The sequence below is a fragment of the Dryobates pubescens genome, chromosome 26 (genome assembly GCF_014839835.1).
Source record: "Dryobates pubescens isolate bDryPub1 chromosome 26, bDryPub1.pri, whole genome shotgun sequence".
In the NCBI taxonomy this organism is placed as follows: Eukaryota; Metazoa; Chordata; class Aves; order Piciformes; family Picidae; genus Dryobates; species Dryobates pubescens.
Window position 1 is genome coordinate 371,345 of NC_071637.1, and position 13,941 is coordinate 385,285.

The 13,941-nt window shown below is 69.2% G+C and overlaps 1 protein-coding gene across 1 annotated transcript; it reads left to right on the top strand.

Moving 5' to 3' along the window:
* Positions 1-3,469: 3,469 nt before the first annotated feature.
* Positions 3,470-12,768, top strand: TGIF2 (TGFB induced factor homeobox 2). Its single transcript, XM_054173377.1, has 3 exons — positions 3,470-3,625; positions 4,498-4,736; positions 12,110-12,768. The coding sequence occupies exons 1-3, from the start codon at positions 3,592-3,594 to the stop codon at positions 12,689-12,691; spliced, it is 855 nt and encodes a 284-aa protein (XP_054029352.1). The 5' UTR covers positions 3,470-3,591; the 3' UTR covers positions 12,692-12,768.
* The last annotated feature ends 1,173 nt before the right edge of the window (positions 12,769-13,941 follow it).

Below are 13,941 nucleotides of genomic sequence, written 5' to 3' on the forward strand. Positions count from 1 at the left end.
AGGGGGCCCAGGAGCAGCCCTGGATGCTCTGGGGGCAGCTCCTGTTGTCTCTGCTCTCCCCATGGGAATTATTCCCTCCTCTGCCTGGCCAAGGAGGCTGCCTCCAAATCCCAACCAAGAGTGGTTGTCCCCAGTGCTGTGAGCTCCACGCCGATGTCTGCAGAGCACCACAGCTCCTCCTTCCGTGCCCAGTGGCACAGGACCAGCAGCAGAGCAAAGGCCAGGGCAGTGCCAGCTGAGAGGGGCTCTGTTCTGCCCTGCTGGCTCTGGCAAGAGCAAGAGGAGCTGAGCTGCCCCATGGGAAGGGGCAGCAGGAGATAGAGGCCACGGCACCGTGGGGCTGCAGTGGTGCAGGTGGTGAAGCAGGTCCTGCTCCAGCTGCCATGGGCTGAGCCCTGCCCCGGGGGGCTGTGGCCAGTGGGGCACTCACTGGGGGTTCCTGCAGGGCTGCCTGTTCCCAGGCAGTTTTAAGACAGCAGCTGGTCCCCTGGATGAGCTCTGCTGCAGGTGGATGAAGGAGCACAACATCTGAGCAGGGCAGAGATGAACCCAGCTATGGTTCCCCCCCAGGGGGCTCCAGCCATGCCATGCAGGCTGTGAATCAGTAAGAAAGCCCTGGCAAGAGTGTGCCCAGGACTGGTGCTGCTGGGGGAATCCCAGCCTGGCACTCATCGGGGAGCAGAGCTGCAGTGCTGGGGACCAAAGCCAACAGCTAGCACAGTCACCACGCAGAGGGCACACGAAGATGATCAGAGTGCTGGAGAACCCCTGGAGGAGGCTGCAGGGAGACCTCAGAGCAGCCTTGCAGTAGCTGAAGGGCTCCAGGAGAGCTGGGCAGGGACTTTGCACAAGGGCTGGGAGTGAGGGACAATGGCTTTGAGCTGGGAGAGGAGACTGAGAGTGGAGAGGAGGAGGAAATTGTTGGCAGTGAGGCTGGGGAGACTCTGGCACAGGCTGCCCAGGGAGGCTGTGGCTGCCTCCTGCCTGGAGGTGTTCAGGACCAGGCTGGATGAGGCTTTGAGCAGCCTTGGCTGGTGGGAGGGGTCCCTGCCTATGGCAGGGGGCTGGAGCTGGATGAGCTTTGAGCTCCCTTCCAACTCAACCCCTTCTAAGATTCTATGAAATCCAATTTTCCATGCCAAAAATCCTGATTAAGTACCAGAGGGTGGGGAGAGCCCAGCCTGGGATGGGTCAGCGCCCCGGGCGGCTCCCGGGGGTTTGCAGCGTGCCCCTTGGGCTCTTGCTAGCTGATTGTTGCTCGGATTGCAGGAGTTTAGAGGCTTTGTCATGTCAATGGCCCTGGCCGGGCCTGGCGGCGCTGCTGGGGAGTCAGCCTGCACAAGCCCTTAGCAAAAGCAGCCCTGGAGATGCCCCAGAGCCCCTGCCTGGCCCCTCGCCTCCCCCCCCCCTCCCCCCCCAGGTTCTAATCCCCCCTCAGCTGGGAGCTCCCTGGCTTCTGCTCCAGCCTGGGGCTGCCCTTGGATTCAGACTCTCCAGGGGCTGCACTCAGGCACCCACTGGGACTTCTCCAAAGCTGCCTCCACACTGCCTGGCACTGCAGCCGGGGAGGGCAGGAGGGCTCCCAGCCCAGCCCCGGGAGACCATTTCCTGGTTGCATCAATTAGACACAAAAGGAGGTGGCCTAGGTAGGAGCAAAAGCAGCCTGCTAGGCAGGACAGCCCTGCGGGGGCACGGGGGCTGACACAGACCCTGGGCAGCAGCTCAGGGAGCCCTGCAGCCTCACCCCCTGCAGGCTGGGTGCCAGGCAGGGAGCAGAGCAGGCAGGATGAATCCACCCGTGCTGGTGGGCAGGCAGGAGCGGTGTGAGAGGGGCTGGGGATGCAGCATGCACCAGTGCAGGCCTGCAGCAGGCAGGCTTTGCACCCAGGGCTGGTGCCACGGCTGGCCTGGGTCTCACCAGCCCAGGCTGCAGGAACGGAGCAGTGGGGACCCGCGGCACAGCTCCGCTGAAGCTTCAGCAGCAGCTAAACAAACGCTGTAAGGAATCCCCCTCGGTTTCTGTTTGCTGTGTGCCCCTTTATTGCGCCGTGCAAGCCGCTCTGCGCGGCCCCCAGCCGCACCACGGCAGGGCTTCGCAGCCCTTCTCAACACCGGAGCGGAGGCCAAGCGCCAGGCTGCCATCAACCCCCTGCTGCGAACAAGCTCTGGGTGGAGAAAGGCAGAGCAGGGCCCCCTGAGCCTGGGGGCTGCTGTACCCCATGAGCACACAGCTCCCGGGGGGGCGGGATCCACACAGGGGTGCTTGTGCCTGGCTTGGCACAGACAACCCCAGGAGAGGGATACCCCCAAGAGATGCCTCTCTGCTGGCACCTCTCTGAGCTGGCTGCTGGACAGGGTCATCTGGGCTCCCCCGTGGCAGCACCTTCCCCATCTCAGGGGCTCTAAGGGATTAGTTTGCAGTTCTCACTGCATCACCCATGCAGCCCAGGGGGTGCCTGACCCACGGGATGGGGCACCGTTGCCTACCGCTGCCCAGAGCAGCTGCTCTCTGTGGTTCCCAGTGATGGAGGGCACCATGCCAGGAGGGACACGATGGGCACATCCCCTGCTGGGCTTGGCGCTGCTCACTCGCCGGCCCTGGGCAGAGGGGGAAGGTGTGACCCAGCAGCACACCACGGGACCGGGAGCACACGGCGAGGGGAGGGAGATCCTGCGGGAGCCACATCCTGGCCCAGCAGAGTGCTCAGCGCAGGTGGAGAGATCTGGGCTCTGAATGGCAGAAGTCTAAAAAGGCTTTGGGGCTCTGCTGTTGCAGTGGAGAGGTGCAGCGAGCTCAATAAAGCCTCCTGAGACCTTGCCTGGCTCGCTGGCGATGGACACGGCAGAGGTCCCACCCGGTGCCCCCTCGATCTGATGATCCTTGCTTAGGAAACACTACCCACGTTCCCGGGAGTGGTGAGATGCTGGGCTTCCAGTGTCCTGGTCAGTGAGTCAAGGAGCCACCAAACCCAGCAACAGCGGTGCCTCAGGGCAGCCTGAGGTGCCTGGGGCTGTCACCCACACCTGCCCGAGCAGCAGCCAGCGCCCGTTCCCTGCCAGACGCCAGCACCCCCCCGGCGCTCAGTTACAGGACTCAGCCTTAAGGCATGGTCACGGCGCAGGAGCCTCTGCGGTGCCTTTTGGGGGGATCCCTGCGCGGGAGCTCCTCCGTGTGCGTGTCCCCGGGGGGGTGTCCCCGGGGGGGTGCCGGTGCCCGCTCCGCGCAGGGGGTGTTACGGCGTCGCTGCAGCCCGCGGGGCCGCCTGCTGCCTCCCGGGGCGCGGGGGCCGAGCCCGGGGTGCCTCCGCCGCCAGGTACCGGCCCCGCGCTCGGCGGGGCGGGGGCTGGGGTGCCCCGCTGCCCGGTGCGGCGGCGGTGACAGCCGGGGGCGGGCGGGCCGGGGCCGGGGGCGGGGGGCCCGGCTGAGTTCCTGCCTCCTCGGGAACAAAGGGAACTCTGTCTCGGCATCTGTCACCGCCGCCCACCCAAAACTTTTCGCTGCGCCTCGGCCGCCCGCCCCGCCGCCGCGGGAGGGTCCCGCCGCACCCCCGGCCCCGGAGCGGCGGCGGCGGAGCGACCCCGGCGGGGCCCATGCAAGGGCCGAGGCGGCGGCGGCGGCCCGGGGGTAAGAAGAGCGCAGCCGGGGCGAGCGGCAAACATGGAGTCCCGGCCGGCGGCGGGGCAGGGCGGGCCGGGCAGCGCCGCGCCGCGCCGAGCCGAGCCGAGCCGAGCCGAGCCGAGCCGAGCCGAGCGCGGCGCCGCCGCCTTTGTGCTGGCCGGGCCGGGGCCGCCCCCGCCGGGAAAAGTTTTCGGAGTGTCTGGGGGGGCGCTGGGCGGGGGCGCGCTGCCCGTTCCGCGGCGTTCCCGGCTCGGCTGGCGGGGGCGGCGGGGCCGGTGCGTGCCGCGGGCAGCGGGGGCCGCCGGACACTTCCCAGCTCCTTTCTTTCTGCTTCGCCTCCCCGGGCGGCGTGGGGGAGGTGTGGGGGGGCGGGCCGGGGCTCGCCGCTTCCCAGGCTTTGTGTCGGCGGCGGGCAGGGGCCCGCGCTACCTGTTGCGGGCCGAGGGGCGGCGGGGCCTGGGCGGGCGGCGCCGAGCGGAGCCCCCGGCCCGTGACAGCAGCGCGGGGATCGGACCCCGCACGACGTCCCCGCGTGGTGCCTGCTCCCCGCTCAACTCCGGCCCCGGCCTCCTGCCGAGATTGCTTTTAACTCCCACCCCCCCCCGGTTGATGTTTTTCTCGCCCCTTCCCCCCCCCCGCCCCCGCCCCCTCCGGGCTCAGCCCGGGCAGGCTCCGCCGCGCTGCGGGGGCTGGGTGCGGGCTGCCGTCCCCGCCGCTGCCTGCGGCTTCTCCTCCCCCGGGGGCCCTCTGCCGCCCCCCGCGTTCGGGCGGTGGGTGATGGTGCTGGGGGGGTGCCGCGGCGCGTCCCGGGCCCCTGCCCCCCGCGCCCCCGGCCGGGACGCCGCCTGATGCCGGCGCTGTGGTTTCCACCTTGCCAGGCTTCAGCCAGGAGAGGTCCGCGGGCAGCTCCACCATGTCGGATAGCGACTTCGGGGAGGACGACAGCGCCACATCGCCGGACCCCTCGCAGGCCAGCAAAAGGAAGAGAAGGGGCAACCTCCCGAAGGAGTCCGTGAAGATCCTGCGGGACTGGCTGTACGAGCACCGCTTCAACGCCTACCCCTCGGAGCAGGAGAAGCTCAGCCTCTCGGGGCAGACCAGCCTCTCCGTGCTGCAGGTACGAGCCCGGCGCTGCCGCCGGCTCCTCCTCTGCCACAGCGCCTGGTGCGGGCCGGCTCGGGAGAGCCCCGCTGGAGATCCCCGAGGGCTTGGCACCCTGGCACCGCTTGCCTCTGAAGGGCAGCGAGGAGGCAGGGCAGGGAGTGTCAGGGACACAAAGCCACCTGCCTGCGGGCTCCTTCTTTTAGGCAGAAGTCCGAGCCTCGGGGCAGTCCTGTGGCAGTGCTGGAGCACAGCTTCTTGGCTGGCCAGAAGCCGGAGGGCCAGGGACGGACAGGGACAAACTGGGCCATACCCTGGTGTTAGTAAAACCTGCCAGAGGTGGGAGGGGTTCAGGGGGTGCTGCTGTATCCAGTTTCCCTGGGCACACCCCAACAAAGGGGCCAGGGCTGACCCCTGCCGCATGCAGCTCCGGGCAGGGGCAACCATCTTAGGCCAGGGGCTGGGCTGTGCTTTGACCCCAGGTGGACCATTAGCAGCAGCACCAAGTCCACCTGTTCCCGGTCACACCGCTTGCATGGGAGGGAGAGCAGCACAGCTGAGGGCTCCTGGGCAGGGGGAGGAGGGGGCTGCTGATGTTCTCCTCGGGTGGCTGTGTTGGGTGTCCAACCAGGAGCCCTGGCCAGCAGTGGGGTCAAGCAGTGCTCTTCCTTCCAGCTTTAGCTTTCACCCTGCCTGCTGTTGGGGTGGCATGGGGAGAACCTGCCTGCTGCTGCCTGTCCCTTTGATCCACACCACGATCTCCATGCAAGGGGAACCTGTGTGGCTATGGCCCAGGTCCCTCTCTGGCAGCCTGGCAGGGTGGGAGATCAGTGGGAGCTCTGCTCTGTTCTCTGGCTGCTGGGGGCACGAGGGGGTGGGAAGCAGCTCTTGTGTGCAGCGAGCAGGCAAGGGCCAGTGGGTTTTCAGCTGAGCTCCTTTCCTTGGGGCTTCCCCTGCACTTCTGGCTCCTTTCCCTGTGGTTTGGCATGGCCCTGGCCAGCTGTCCCAGCCAGGGCCAGACAGCAGTGTGTGGGCAGTGCCTGTCTGGGCTCCTCTTGCTGGCCAGCAGGGCAAAGCCTTTTTCATTTGAAAGTCTTTCTTCCAGTGCTGGCTGAGCAACAGATCTGTGTCCAGGCAGCTGCTCCCAAGGCAGGCTGGCAGCCCCAGGAGAGCTTGAGTCAGTGCTGGGGGGAGCAGCACTGGGTTTGGGACTGTGGGAGCCCGAGCTTGTCCTGGACCAGGGCTGGCACAGCGGTGCCTGGCACGTGGGGGTTTACCCCAGGGCTTGTGGCATATGCCCAGCTGTCCATACCCTGAGTCCTTTGGGGCCCAGGAGGGTGCTGGCAGGCACGTGGGCTTGTGTGGAGATGTGGCCTTGCCACGTGCTGGCCATTGTCTGCCCCCTGGGACCCCCTGCAGCCAGCTTGTGCCTGCTGGGAGCTGGCCCTGTAGCCCCTGGGCAGGAGGTCCCAGCAGGGTGGCATTTCCCAGGGGTGCCTGGGAAGGGTGGGTGGGTAGATTCAGGGAGAGCAGTGGATGTGGTCTGCCTTGACCTTAGCAAGGCCTTTGACACCGTCTCCCATGACATCCCAGGGAGCCAGCTCAGGAAGTGTGGGATGGAAGAACAGGCAGTGAGGTGGATTAGGAGCTGCTTACAAGATAGAGTTCAAAGAGTGGTGCCAGGTCCAGCTGGAGAGCTGTAACTAGTGGAGTCCTTCTGGGATTGGTGCTGTTCAACATCATCAATGACATTGATGAGAGGACAGTCTGCTCACACCAAACTGGGAGGCTTGGCTGAGACACCTGAAGGCTGTGAGGCCATTCAGAGGCTTGGGCAGACTGAGAGCTGGGCACAGAGGAACCTCATGAGGGTCAGCAAGGAGGAGAGCAGAGTCCTGCAGCTGGGCAGGAAGAAGAAACTGCAGCAGCACAGCTTGGGAGGGGATCTGCTGGGGAGCAGCCCTGGGGAGAGGGACCTGGGAGTGCTGGGGGGCAGCAAGTTCTGCCTGGGACAGCAATGAGCCCTGGGGGCCAAGAAGGCCAAGGGGGTCCTGGGGGGCATTCAGAGTGTGGCCAGCAGAGCCAGGGAGGTTCTCCCCCTCTGCTCTGCCCTGCTGAGACCTCCCCTGGAATACTGCATCCAGCTCTGGGCTCCCCAGGTCAGGAGGGACAGGGATCTGCTGCAGAGAGCCCAAGGGAGGGCTGCAGGGATGCTGAAGGGACTGCAGCACTGCCTGGGGAGGAGAGGCTGAGAGCCCTGGGGCTGTTCAGTCTGGAGAGGAGAAGGCTGAGAGGGGGTTTAATAAATTTTTATCTGAGGGTGAAGAAGTTCCTCCTCATGGTGAGCTGGAACCTCCTGTGCTGCAGTTTATATCCAGTCCACAGCTGTGAGAAAGCCACTTCCAGGCACTTGCCACAGGCTCCTGGCAGCTCCCAGCTCAGCCCAGGCCTGCTGGGAGGCATCTCCCACCCAAGCTGCTCTGCCTCCCTTCCCACCGTGCAGTGTGCTTGGTCCTGGGGCCACACTGTGCCCCTCAAGTGCTCCAGGAAGGGATTTAAGCACCGCCAGAGCTGAGGCTGTTCAGTCTGTGGTGGCTCTGGGGAGACCTCAGAGCTGCAGTTCAGTATCTGGAGTCAGGAGGGAGGGACAGGGCCAGGCTCTGCTCACTGTGCCCTGGGACAGGACAAGGAGCTGCAGCACAGGAGGCTCCACCTCACCATGAGGAGGAACTTCTTGACTGGGAGGCTCCCAGAGCCCTGGAGCAGGCTGCCCAGAGAGGTTGTGGAGTCTCCTGCTCTGGAGCCCTCCCAGGCCTGTCTGGATGTGTTCCTGTGCTGGATCCTCTGCTCCTGCTCTGGCAGGGGCTTGGACTGGAGGATCTCTTTGGATCCCTTCCAACCCCTGGCAACCTGTGGCCCTGTGCCAGTGGGGTTGCTGTCAGTCTGAGGTGACCCAGCAGGATGCCATCGAGGCTGCTCCATCTGTTGGGGTGCAGGTGTGGGACACCCCACAGCAAGGCTGTGGGGCTGGGTCCAGCAGTGCTGACCAGACCCTCACAGGAGCCTCCTTGGCACAGGGCTCTGCCACAGCCCCTGGCTGAACTCATCCCAGTTTGTGCATCCCCCTGCTCAGTCCAGCAGCCTGGGGAGCTGGAGCCAGGCACTGGCAGCCAGGGCTGGAGTGCAGCAAGCCTGGCTCTGCAGGGAGCCTGGGGAGCCACCTGTGCCCCTTGCCCAGGAGGTAACAGAGTGGTGCCTGCTGCTGGTGAGGCTGCCCAGCTAGGGGCAGGTTTCCAGGCCTGTGCCCTCCTGTGAGGGCATCCCTGCAGAGGGGATGCTGCTCAGGGCAGTGGTGGGGACAGGTGCTGCCCAGAGTGACAGTCCCCTGTGTGCTTGGTGGTGGCTAACCATGGCTGGGGGGCCAGCAGCCTGCTTGCTGCCAGGCTGGGGCACATGCCAGCTCCCTGGGCGGGTGATGCCCTGTGGCACCCCTTGGTGTCACCAGGGGCTGCGTGTGGCTTGTGCCCATCTCCATGTTGCCTGCTCCAGAGGGAGCTGGGTACTGGAAGGAGCATGGCAGGGGGGGACTGGCAGCACTTAGGGGGCTGCTCAGTGCTGTGGAGTTGGTTGAGCTTTTCGTTGGCAGCCCAGGGCTCTGGCTGGGGCTTGCAGCAGTTGGTGGCAGAGCCCTTCAAGGGGACCCTGCCATGGCTGGCAGGGGAGGGTGCTGGGAGGGGGGGGGGGGTGGGGGATGTGCTGGAGAGTGCTCAGCGCCAAATACTGTCTCAAGGACAAAGCCCAGCTGAGATCTTGCTGCCACCAAGGTCCTGGCGAGTTGGCTTTGCCCAGGGGAAATCTCTTCCCCTAGCTGTTGGCTTAGGAAAGGTCAACTCACTTCCCCCCCCCGCAGCCCCCTACCCATTTATCCTCTGGGAACTAGGGAGAAGGTCTTTGTCTGGGTGCAGCATTCCACAGCAGGCCACGGCCCCGGGCTCAGGGCATGGCCACGGCCCCGGGCTCAGGGCATGGCCACGGCCCCGGGCTCGGGGCATGGCCACAGCCCCGGGCTCAGGGCATGGCCACGGCCCCGGGCTCAGGGCATGGCCACAGCCCCGGGCTCGGTGCATGGCCACGGCCCCGGGCTCAGGGCATGGCCACGGCCCCGGGCTCGGGGCACGGCCACGGCCCCGGGCTCGGTGCACGGCCACGGCCCCAGGCTCGGGGCATGGCCACGGCCCCAGGCTCGGTGCATGGCCACGGCCCCGGGCTCGGTGCATGGCCATGGCCCCAGGCTCGGGGCATGGCCACGGCCCCAGGCTCGGTGCATGGCCACGGCCCCAGGCTCGGTGCATGGCCACGGCCCCAGGCTCGGTGCATGGCCACGGCCCCGGGCTCGGTGCATGGCCATGGCCACGGCCCCAGGCTCGGTGCACGGCCACGGCCCCGGGCTCGGTGCATGGCCACGGCCCCGGGCTCGGTGCATGGCCATGGCCACGGCCCCAGGCTCGGTGCATGGCCACGGCCCCGGGCTCAGTGCATGGCCACGGCCCCGGGCTCGGTGCATGGCCACGGCCCCGGGCTCGGTGCATGGCCATGGCCACGGCCCCGGGCTCAGGGCACGGCCACGGCCCCGGGCTCGGTGCACGGCCACGGCCCCGGGCTCAGGGCACGGCCACGGCCCCGGGCTCGGTGCATGGCCACGGCCCCGGGCTCGGTGCATGGCCATGGCCACGGCCCCAGGCTCGGTGCACGGCCACGGCCCCGGGCTCGGTGCATGGCCACGGCCCCGGGCTCGGTGCATGGCCATGGCCACGGCCCCAGGCTTGGTGCATGGCCACGGCCCCGGGCTCAGTGCATGGCCACGGCCCCGGGCTCGGTGCATGGCCACGGCCCCGGGCTCGGTGCATGGCCATGGCCACGGCCCCGGGCTCAGGGCACGGCCACGGCCCCGGGCTCGGTGCACGGCCATGGCCCCGGGCTCAGGGCACGGCCACGGCCCCGGGCTCGGTGCACGGCCACGGCCCCGGGCTCGGTGCACGGCCACGGCCCCGGGCTCGGTGCATGGCCACGGCCCCGGGCTCAGGGCACGGCCACGGCCCCGGGCTCGGGGCACGGCCACGGCCCCGGGCTCGGTGCATGGCCACGGCCCCGGGCTCGGTGCATGGCCACGGCCCCGGGCTCGGGGCACGGCCACGGCCCCGGGCTCGGTGCACGGCCACGGCCCCGGGCTCAGGGCACGGCCACGGCCCCGGGCTCAGGGCACGGCCACGGCCCCGGGCTCGGTGCACGGCCACGGCCCCGGGCTCGGTGCACGGCCACGGCCCCGGGCTCGGTGCACGGCCACGGCCCCGGGCTCGGTGCACGGCCACGGCCCCGGGCTCGGGGCACGGCCACGGCCCCGGGCTCGGTGCACGGCCACGGCCCCGGGCTCAGGGCACGGCCACGGCCCCGGGCTCGGGGCATGGCCACGGCCCCGGGCTCGGTGCACGGCCACGGCCCCGGGCTCAGTGCACGGCCACGGCCCCGGGCTCGGTGCATGGCCACGGCCCCGGGCTCAGGGCACGGCCACGGCCCCGGGCTCGGGGCACGGCCACTGCTTCTCTGAAGGGGCCGCCGGGGTGCAGGTGCTGGGGTGCAGCCGCTGGGGTGCAGCCGCAGAGGTGCAGGTGCCGGGGTGCAGGTGCTGGGGTGCAGCCACAGAGGTGCAGCCACTGGGGTGCAGGTGCCAGGGTGCAGGTGCTGGGGTGCAGCCACAGAGGTGCAGCCGCCGGGGTGCAGGTGCTGGGGTGCAGCCACCGGGGTGCAGCCGCAGGGGTGCAGGTGCCGGGATGCAGCTGCCGGGGTGCAGGTGCCAGGGTGCAGCCGCCGGGGTGCAGGTGCCAGGGTGCAGCTGCAGGGGTGCAGCTGCAGGGGTGCAGATGCCGGGGTGCAGCCGCCGGGGTGCAGCCGCCGGGGTGCAGCCGCCGGGGTGCAGCTGCAGAGGTGCAGCCGCAGAGGTGCAGGAGCCGCCGGGGTGCAGCCGCAGAGGTGCAGGTGCCGGGGTGCAGCCGCCGGGGTGCAGCCGCCGGGGTGCAGCTGCAGAGGTGCAGCCGCAGGGGTGCAGCCGCCGGGGTGCAGGTGCCGGGGTGCAGCTGCAGAGGTGCAGGTGCCAGGGTGCAGCCGCCGGGGTGCAGCTGCAGAGGTGCAGGTGCCGGGGTGCAGCTGCCGGGGTGCAGCCGCAGAGGTGCAGCTGCAGAGGTGCAGGTGCCGGGGTGCAGGTGCCGAGGTGCAGCCGCCGGGGTGCAGCCGCAGAGGTGCAGCTGCCGGGGTGCAGCTGCTGGGGTGCAGCTGCAGAGGTGCAGGTGCCGGGGTGCAGCTGCCGGGGTGCAGCCGCAGAGGTGCAGCTGCAGAGGTGCAGGTGCCGGGGTGCAGGTGCCGAGGTGCAGCTGCCGGGGTGCAGCCGCAGAGGTGCAGGTGCCGGGGTGCAGCTGCTGGGGTGCAGCTGCCGGGGTGCAGATGCCGGGGTGCAGCCGCCGGGGTGCAGCTGCCGGGGTGCAGCTGCCGGGGTGCAGCTGCCGGGGCGCAGCTGCCAGGGTGCAGCGGTGTGCCTCGTGGCTGTGTGGATGTTTGGAGCCCTTCAAGCTGGCTGTGGCCTCCTTGCCTGGCAGCAGGCAGGGGAAGGGGTGGCTGTGATGATGCCCTCCCTGCTGCCCTGCTAAGGGCTAGGGGCTGCAGCCCTGGGAGCTCATGGCTTCAGGGTTCTCCATCCCTGCTGCTCTCCTGCTGTCTACCCGCTCCAGGAGCAGGATGGCATTGTGCTGGCCACGGCACCAGCATGTGAAGTGTGGCTGGGCACAGCAGTCTCTGGGGTGAGCTGCCTGCAGAAGGGAGAATCCCCAGCCCTGGCACCTGCTGGAGGCAGCTGTGCCCCGAGCTGGCTCTGTGTGGTGCCTGGCAGCTCCGGCGGCTCTGTGCAGCCTTGCTGTGGCCCACAGGGCAGCTCTGCCCCAGCGCTGCCCAGGCTGTGTCTGCTCAGCGTGCTGGGGCTGGCAGGGCTGGGCAGGAGCACTGGGCTGCAGGCAGCTGGGGCAGGGAGGAAGGGGCCGCCCCGGGTGGGTGGTACCAGCCAGGATGCAGCCGGTGCTGGGGTTTCCGTGGGTGGCTGGGCAGCCCCTTGCCAGGAGCGGCTCTGCCTCCCTGGTGCCCCACGGGAAGGAGGTGTGGAGCTTGAGGAGGGGGTAGCTGTGGTGTGCAGAAACCACTCGCTGGGTCCAGGGGGGCTTCTGCTGACTGCCCCAGGCAGTGCTACAGGCTGGGGGGCATCCCGGGCTGGGGGCATCCCGGGCTGAGGGGCGGATCCCGGGCCGGGGTCGTCCCGGGCTGAGGGCAGCTGCTCCTCTCTCCCCCCAGATCTGCAACTGGTTCATCAACGCCCGCCGGCGGCTGCTGCCCGACATGCTGCGCAAGGACGGGAAGGACCCCAACCAGTTCACCATCTCCCGCCGCGGGGGCAAGGCCGGGGACGTGGCGCTGCCGCGGGGCGCGGCCGCCGGCTCCGGGGTGCTGGTGGTGCCTCCCGTGCCGGCCGCCGGCGCCTCCAAGGTGCTGTCGATGTCCGTGTGCCCGCAGGTACTGTGCCACCCGGTGCGGGCGCTGGGCGGCGGCCTGGCGGTGCTGAGCGCCCAGGGCGGCGCCGACTGGGAGCAGCCTCCCGGTGCGCGGTCGGCGGAGCCGGAGCCCGCCGCCGCCCCCCGCGGCGCCCCGGGCGGCACCGCCGCGCTGCTGCGGGCCGAGGCCGCCAGCCCCACCAGCGGACTCTTCAACACGCCGCCCCCCACGCCCCCCGAGCTCTGCGGCGACGACTTCAGCGGCTTCCAGCTGCTGGTGGAGGTGGCCCTGCAGCGGGCGGCGGAGCTGGAGTCGCAGCGCCGCGGCGGGCAGCTGCCCCTCGCCCCCCGCGCCCAGCCCCCCGCCGCCTCCGCCGCCAAATAACCCCCCCCGGGCCGGGCCCCGCGGCCTGCCCTTCTTCGGGGGGGTGCCCGACCCTGCCGGCCTCACGCCCCCCGCCCGCCCGCGCCCCCCCGAGCGGGGCGCCCCTGCCCTCCGGGGTGCCGCTCCGGCAGGCGCCGGGGGAGGGGAAGGGCTGCGCCCACCCCTCCGTCCTCTCGCCGCCGAGGTGCCCTGGGGGCAGGGCAGGACGCGCCCGCTGCAGCCTGGCCCTTGCGGGGAGCCCTCGGCAGCTCCGCCGCCCTCGGGCTGTGCCGCGGAGCCGCCCGTGCAGAACCTGCTGAGTCCTTTTCCTCCCACCCCGGGCACCGAGGGCCCAGCCAGCGCCGCTCCTGCAGGGAGGGAGCTGAGCTCGGGTTTGCAGCTGGTGTCTGTCCTGAGGACTGCGGGGGGGGGAAAGCTTTTCCTCTGGGATCTCTCCCCCCTGCCCCTTCGCCCTCCCTCTTCTCGCCCCGTGCTGGGTGCCCGGTGCCGGCCAGGAGCTGTGGCTTGCCCGGGGGGGAGGGCAGAGGACACAAGAACTGGAAAGCTGCCCTCTGGGGCATGGCTTTGTGGTTGGCTTTGCCTCGGCCCAGCAGAGGTGGGAGCCTCCTCTGTGCTCTAGGGCGACTCCGATGCTGCCAGTAGAGATCTCCATGGTGCTCTTCAGCAGTTTGGGCGCTGCGTTGTTGTTGTTGAGACCTTTGCCCTCCCATGGTGATTCGATTCTATGGTGATTTGGGTTGGGTTTTTTTTCTCCCCCCCCCCCCCGTTTGTTTTGTTTTATTTGTTTGTTTGTTTCCCCCTTCTTCTCTTAAGCATTTCCACACCTCCCTTCCCCCCCTGCCCTGTCCCTCCTCGGCTCCTGCCGAAGCTGGGCCGGAGCAGAGGGCATCCAGCGGAGCCCCCCGCGGGGCTGTGCTGGCGGCAGGGGGGAGCGGAGGCCAAGCTGAGACTGTGAACTTTTGTATCCAACCTCTTTACTCGCGGGTTTTTTTATTATTATTATTAATTATTCCTCCCCCCCCCCCCCCCGTGGGCAGAGGCCTGGGGCAGCTGTGGGCAGCTGTGCTCTGTGCAGCCCTGCAGCCCGGGCAGGGCTGGTGGTCCCGGTGCCGCTCCTCCGGTGCTGCTCCCCCGGTGCCTCCCCCCCTGCTCCCTCCCTGCAGGGCTGAGCGTGGCCGTGCGCTGCTGGGGACCTCTAGTGACAAGCTGGGAGGTGGCTGAGACCCCCCCCCCGGCTCCCCCAGCCCCCT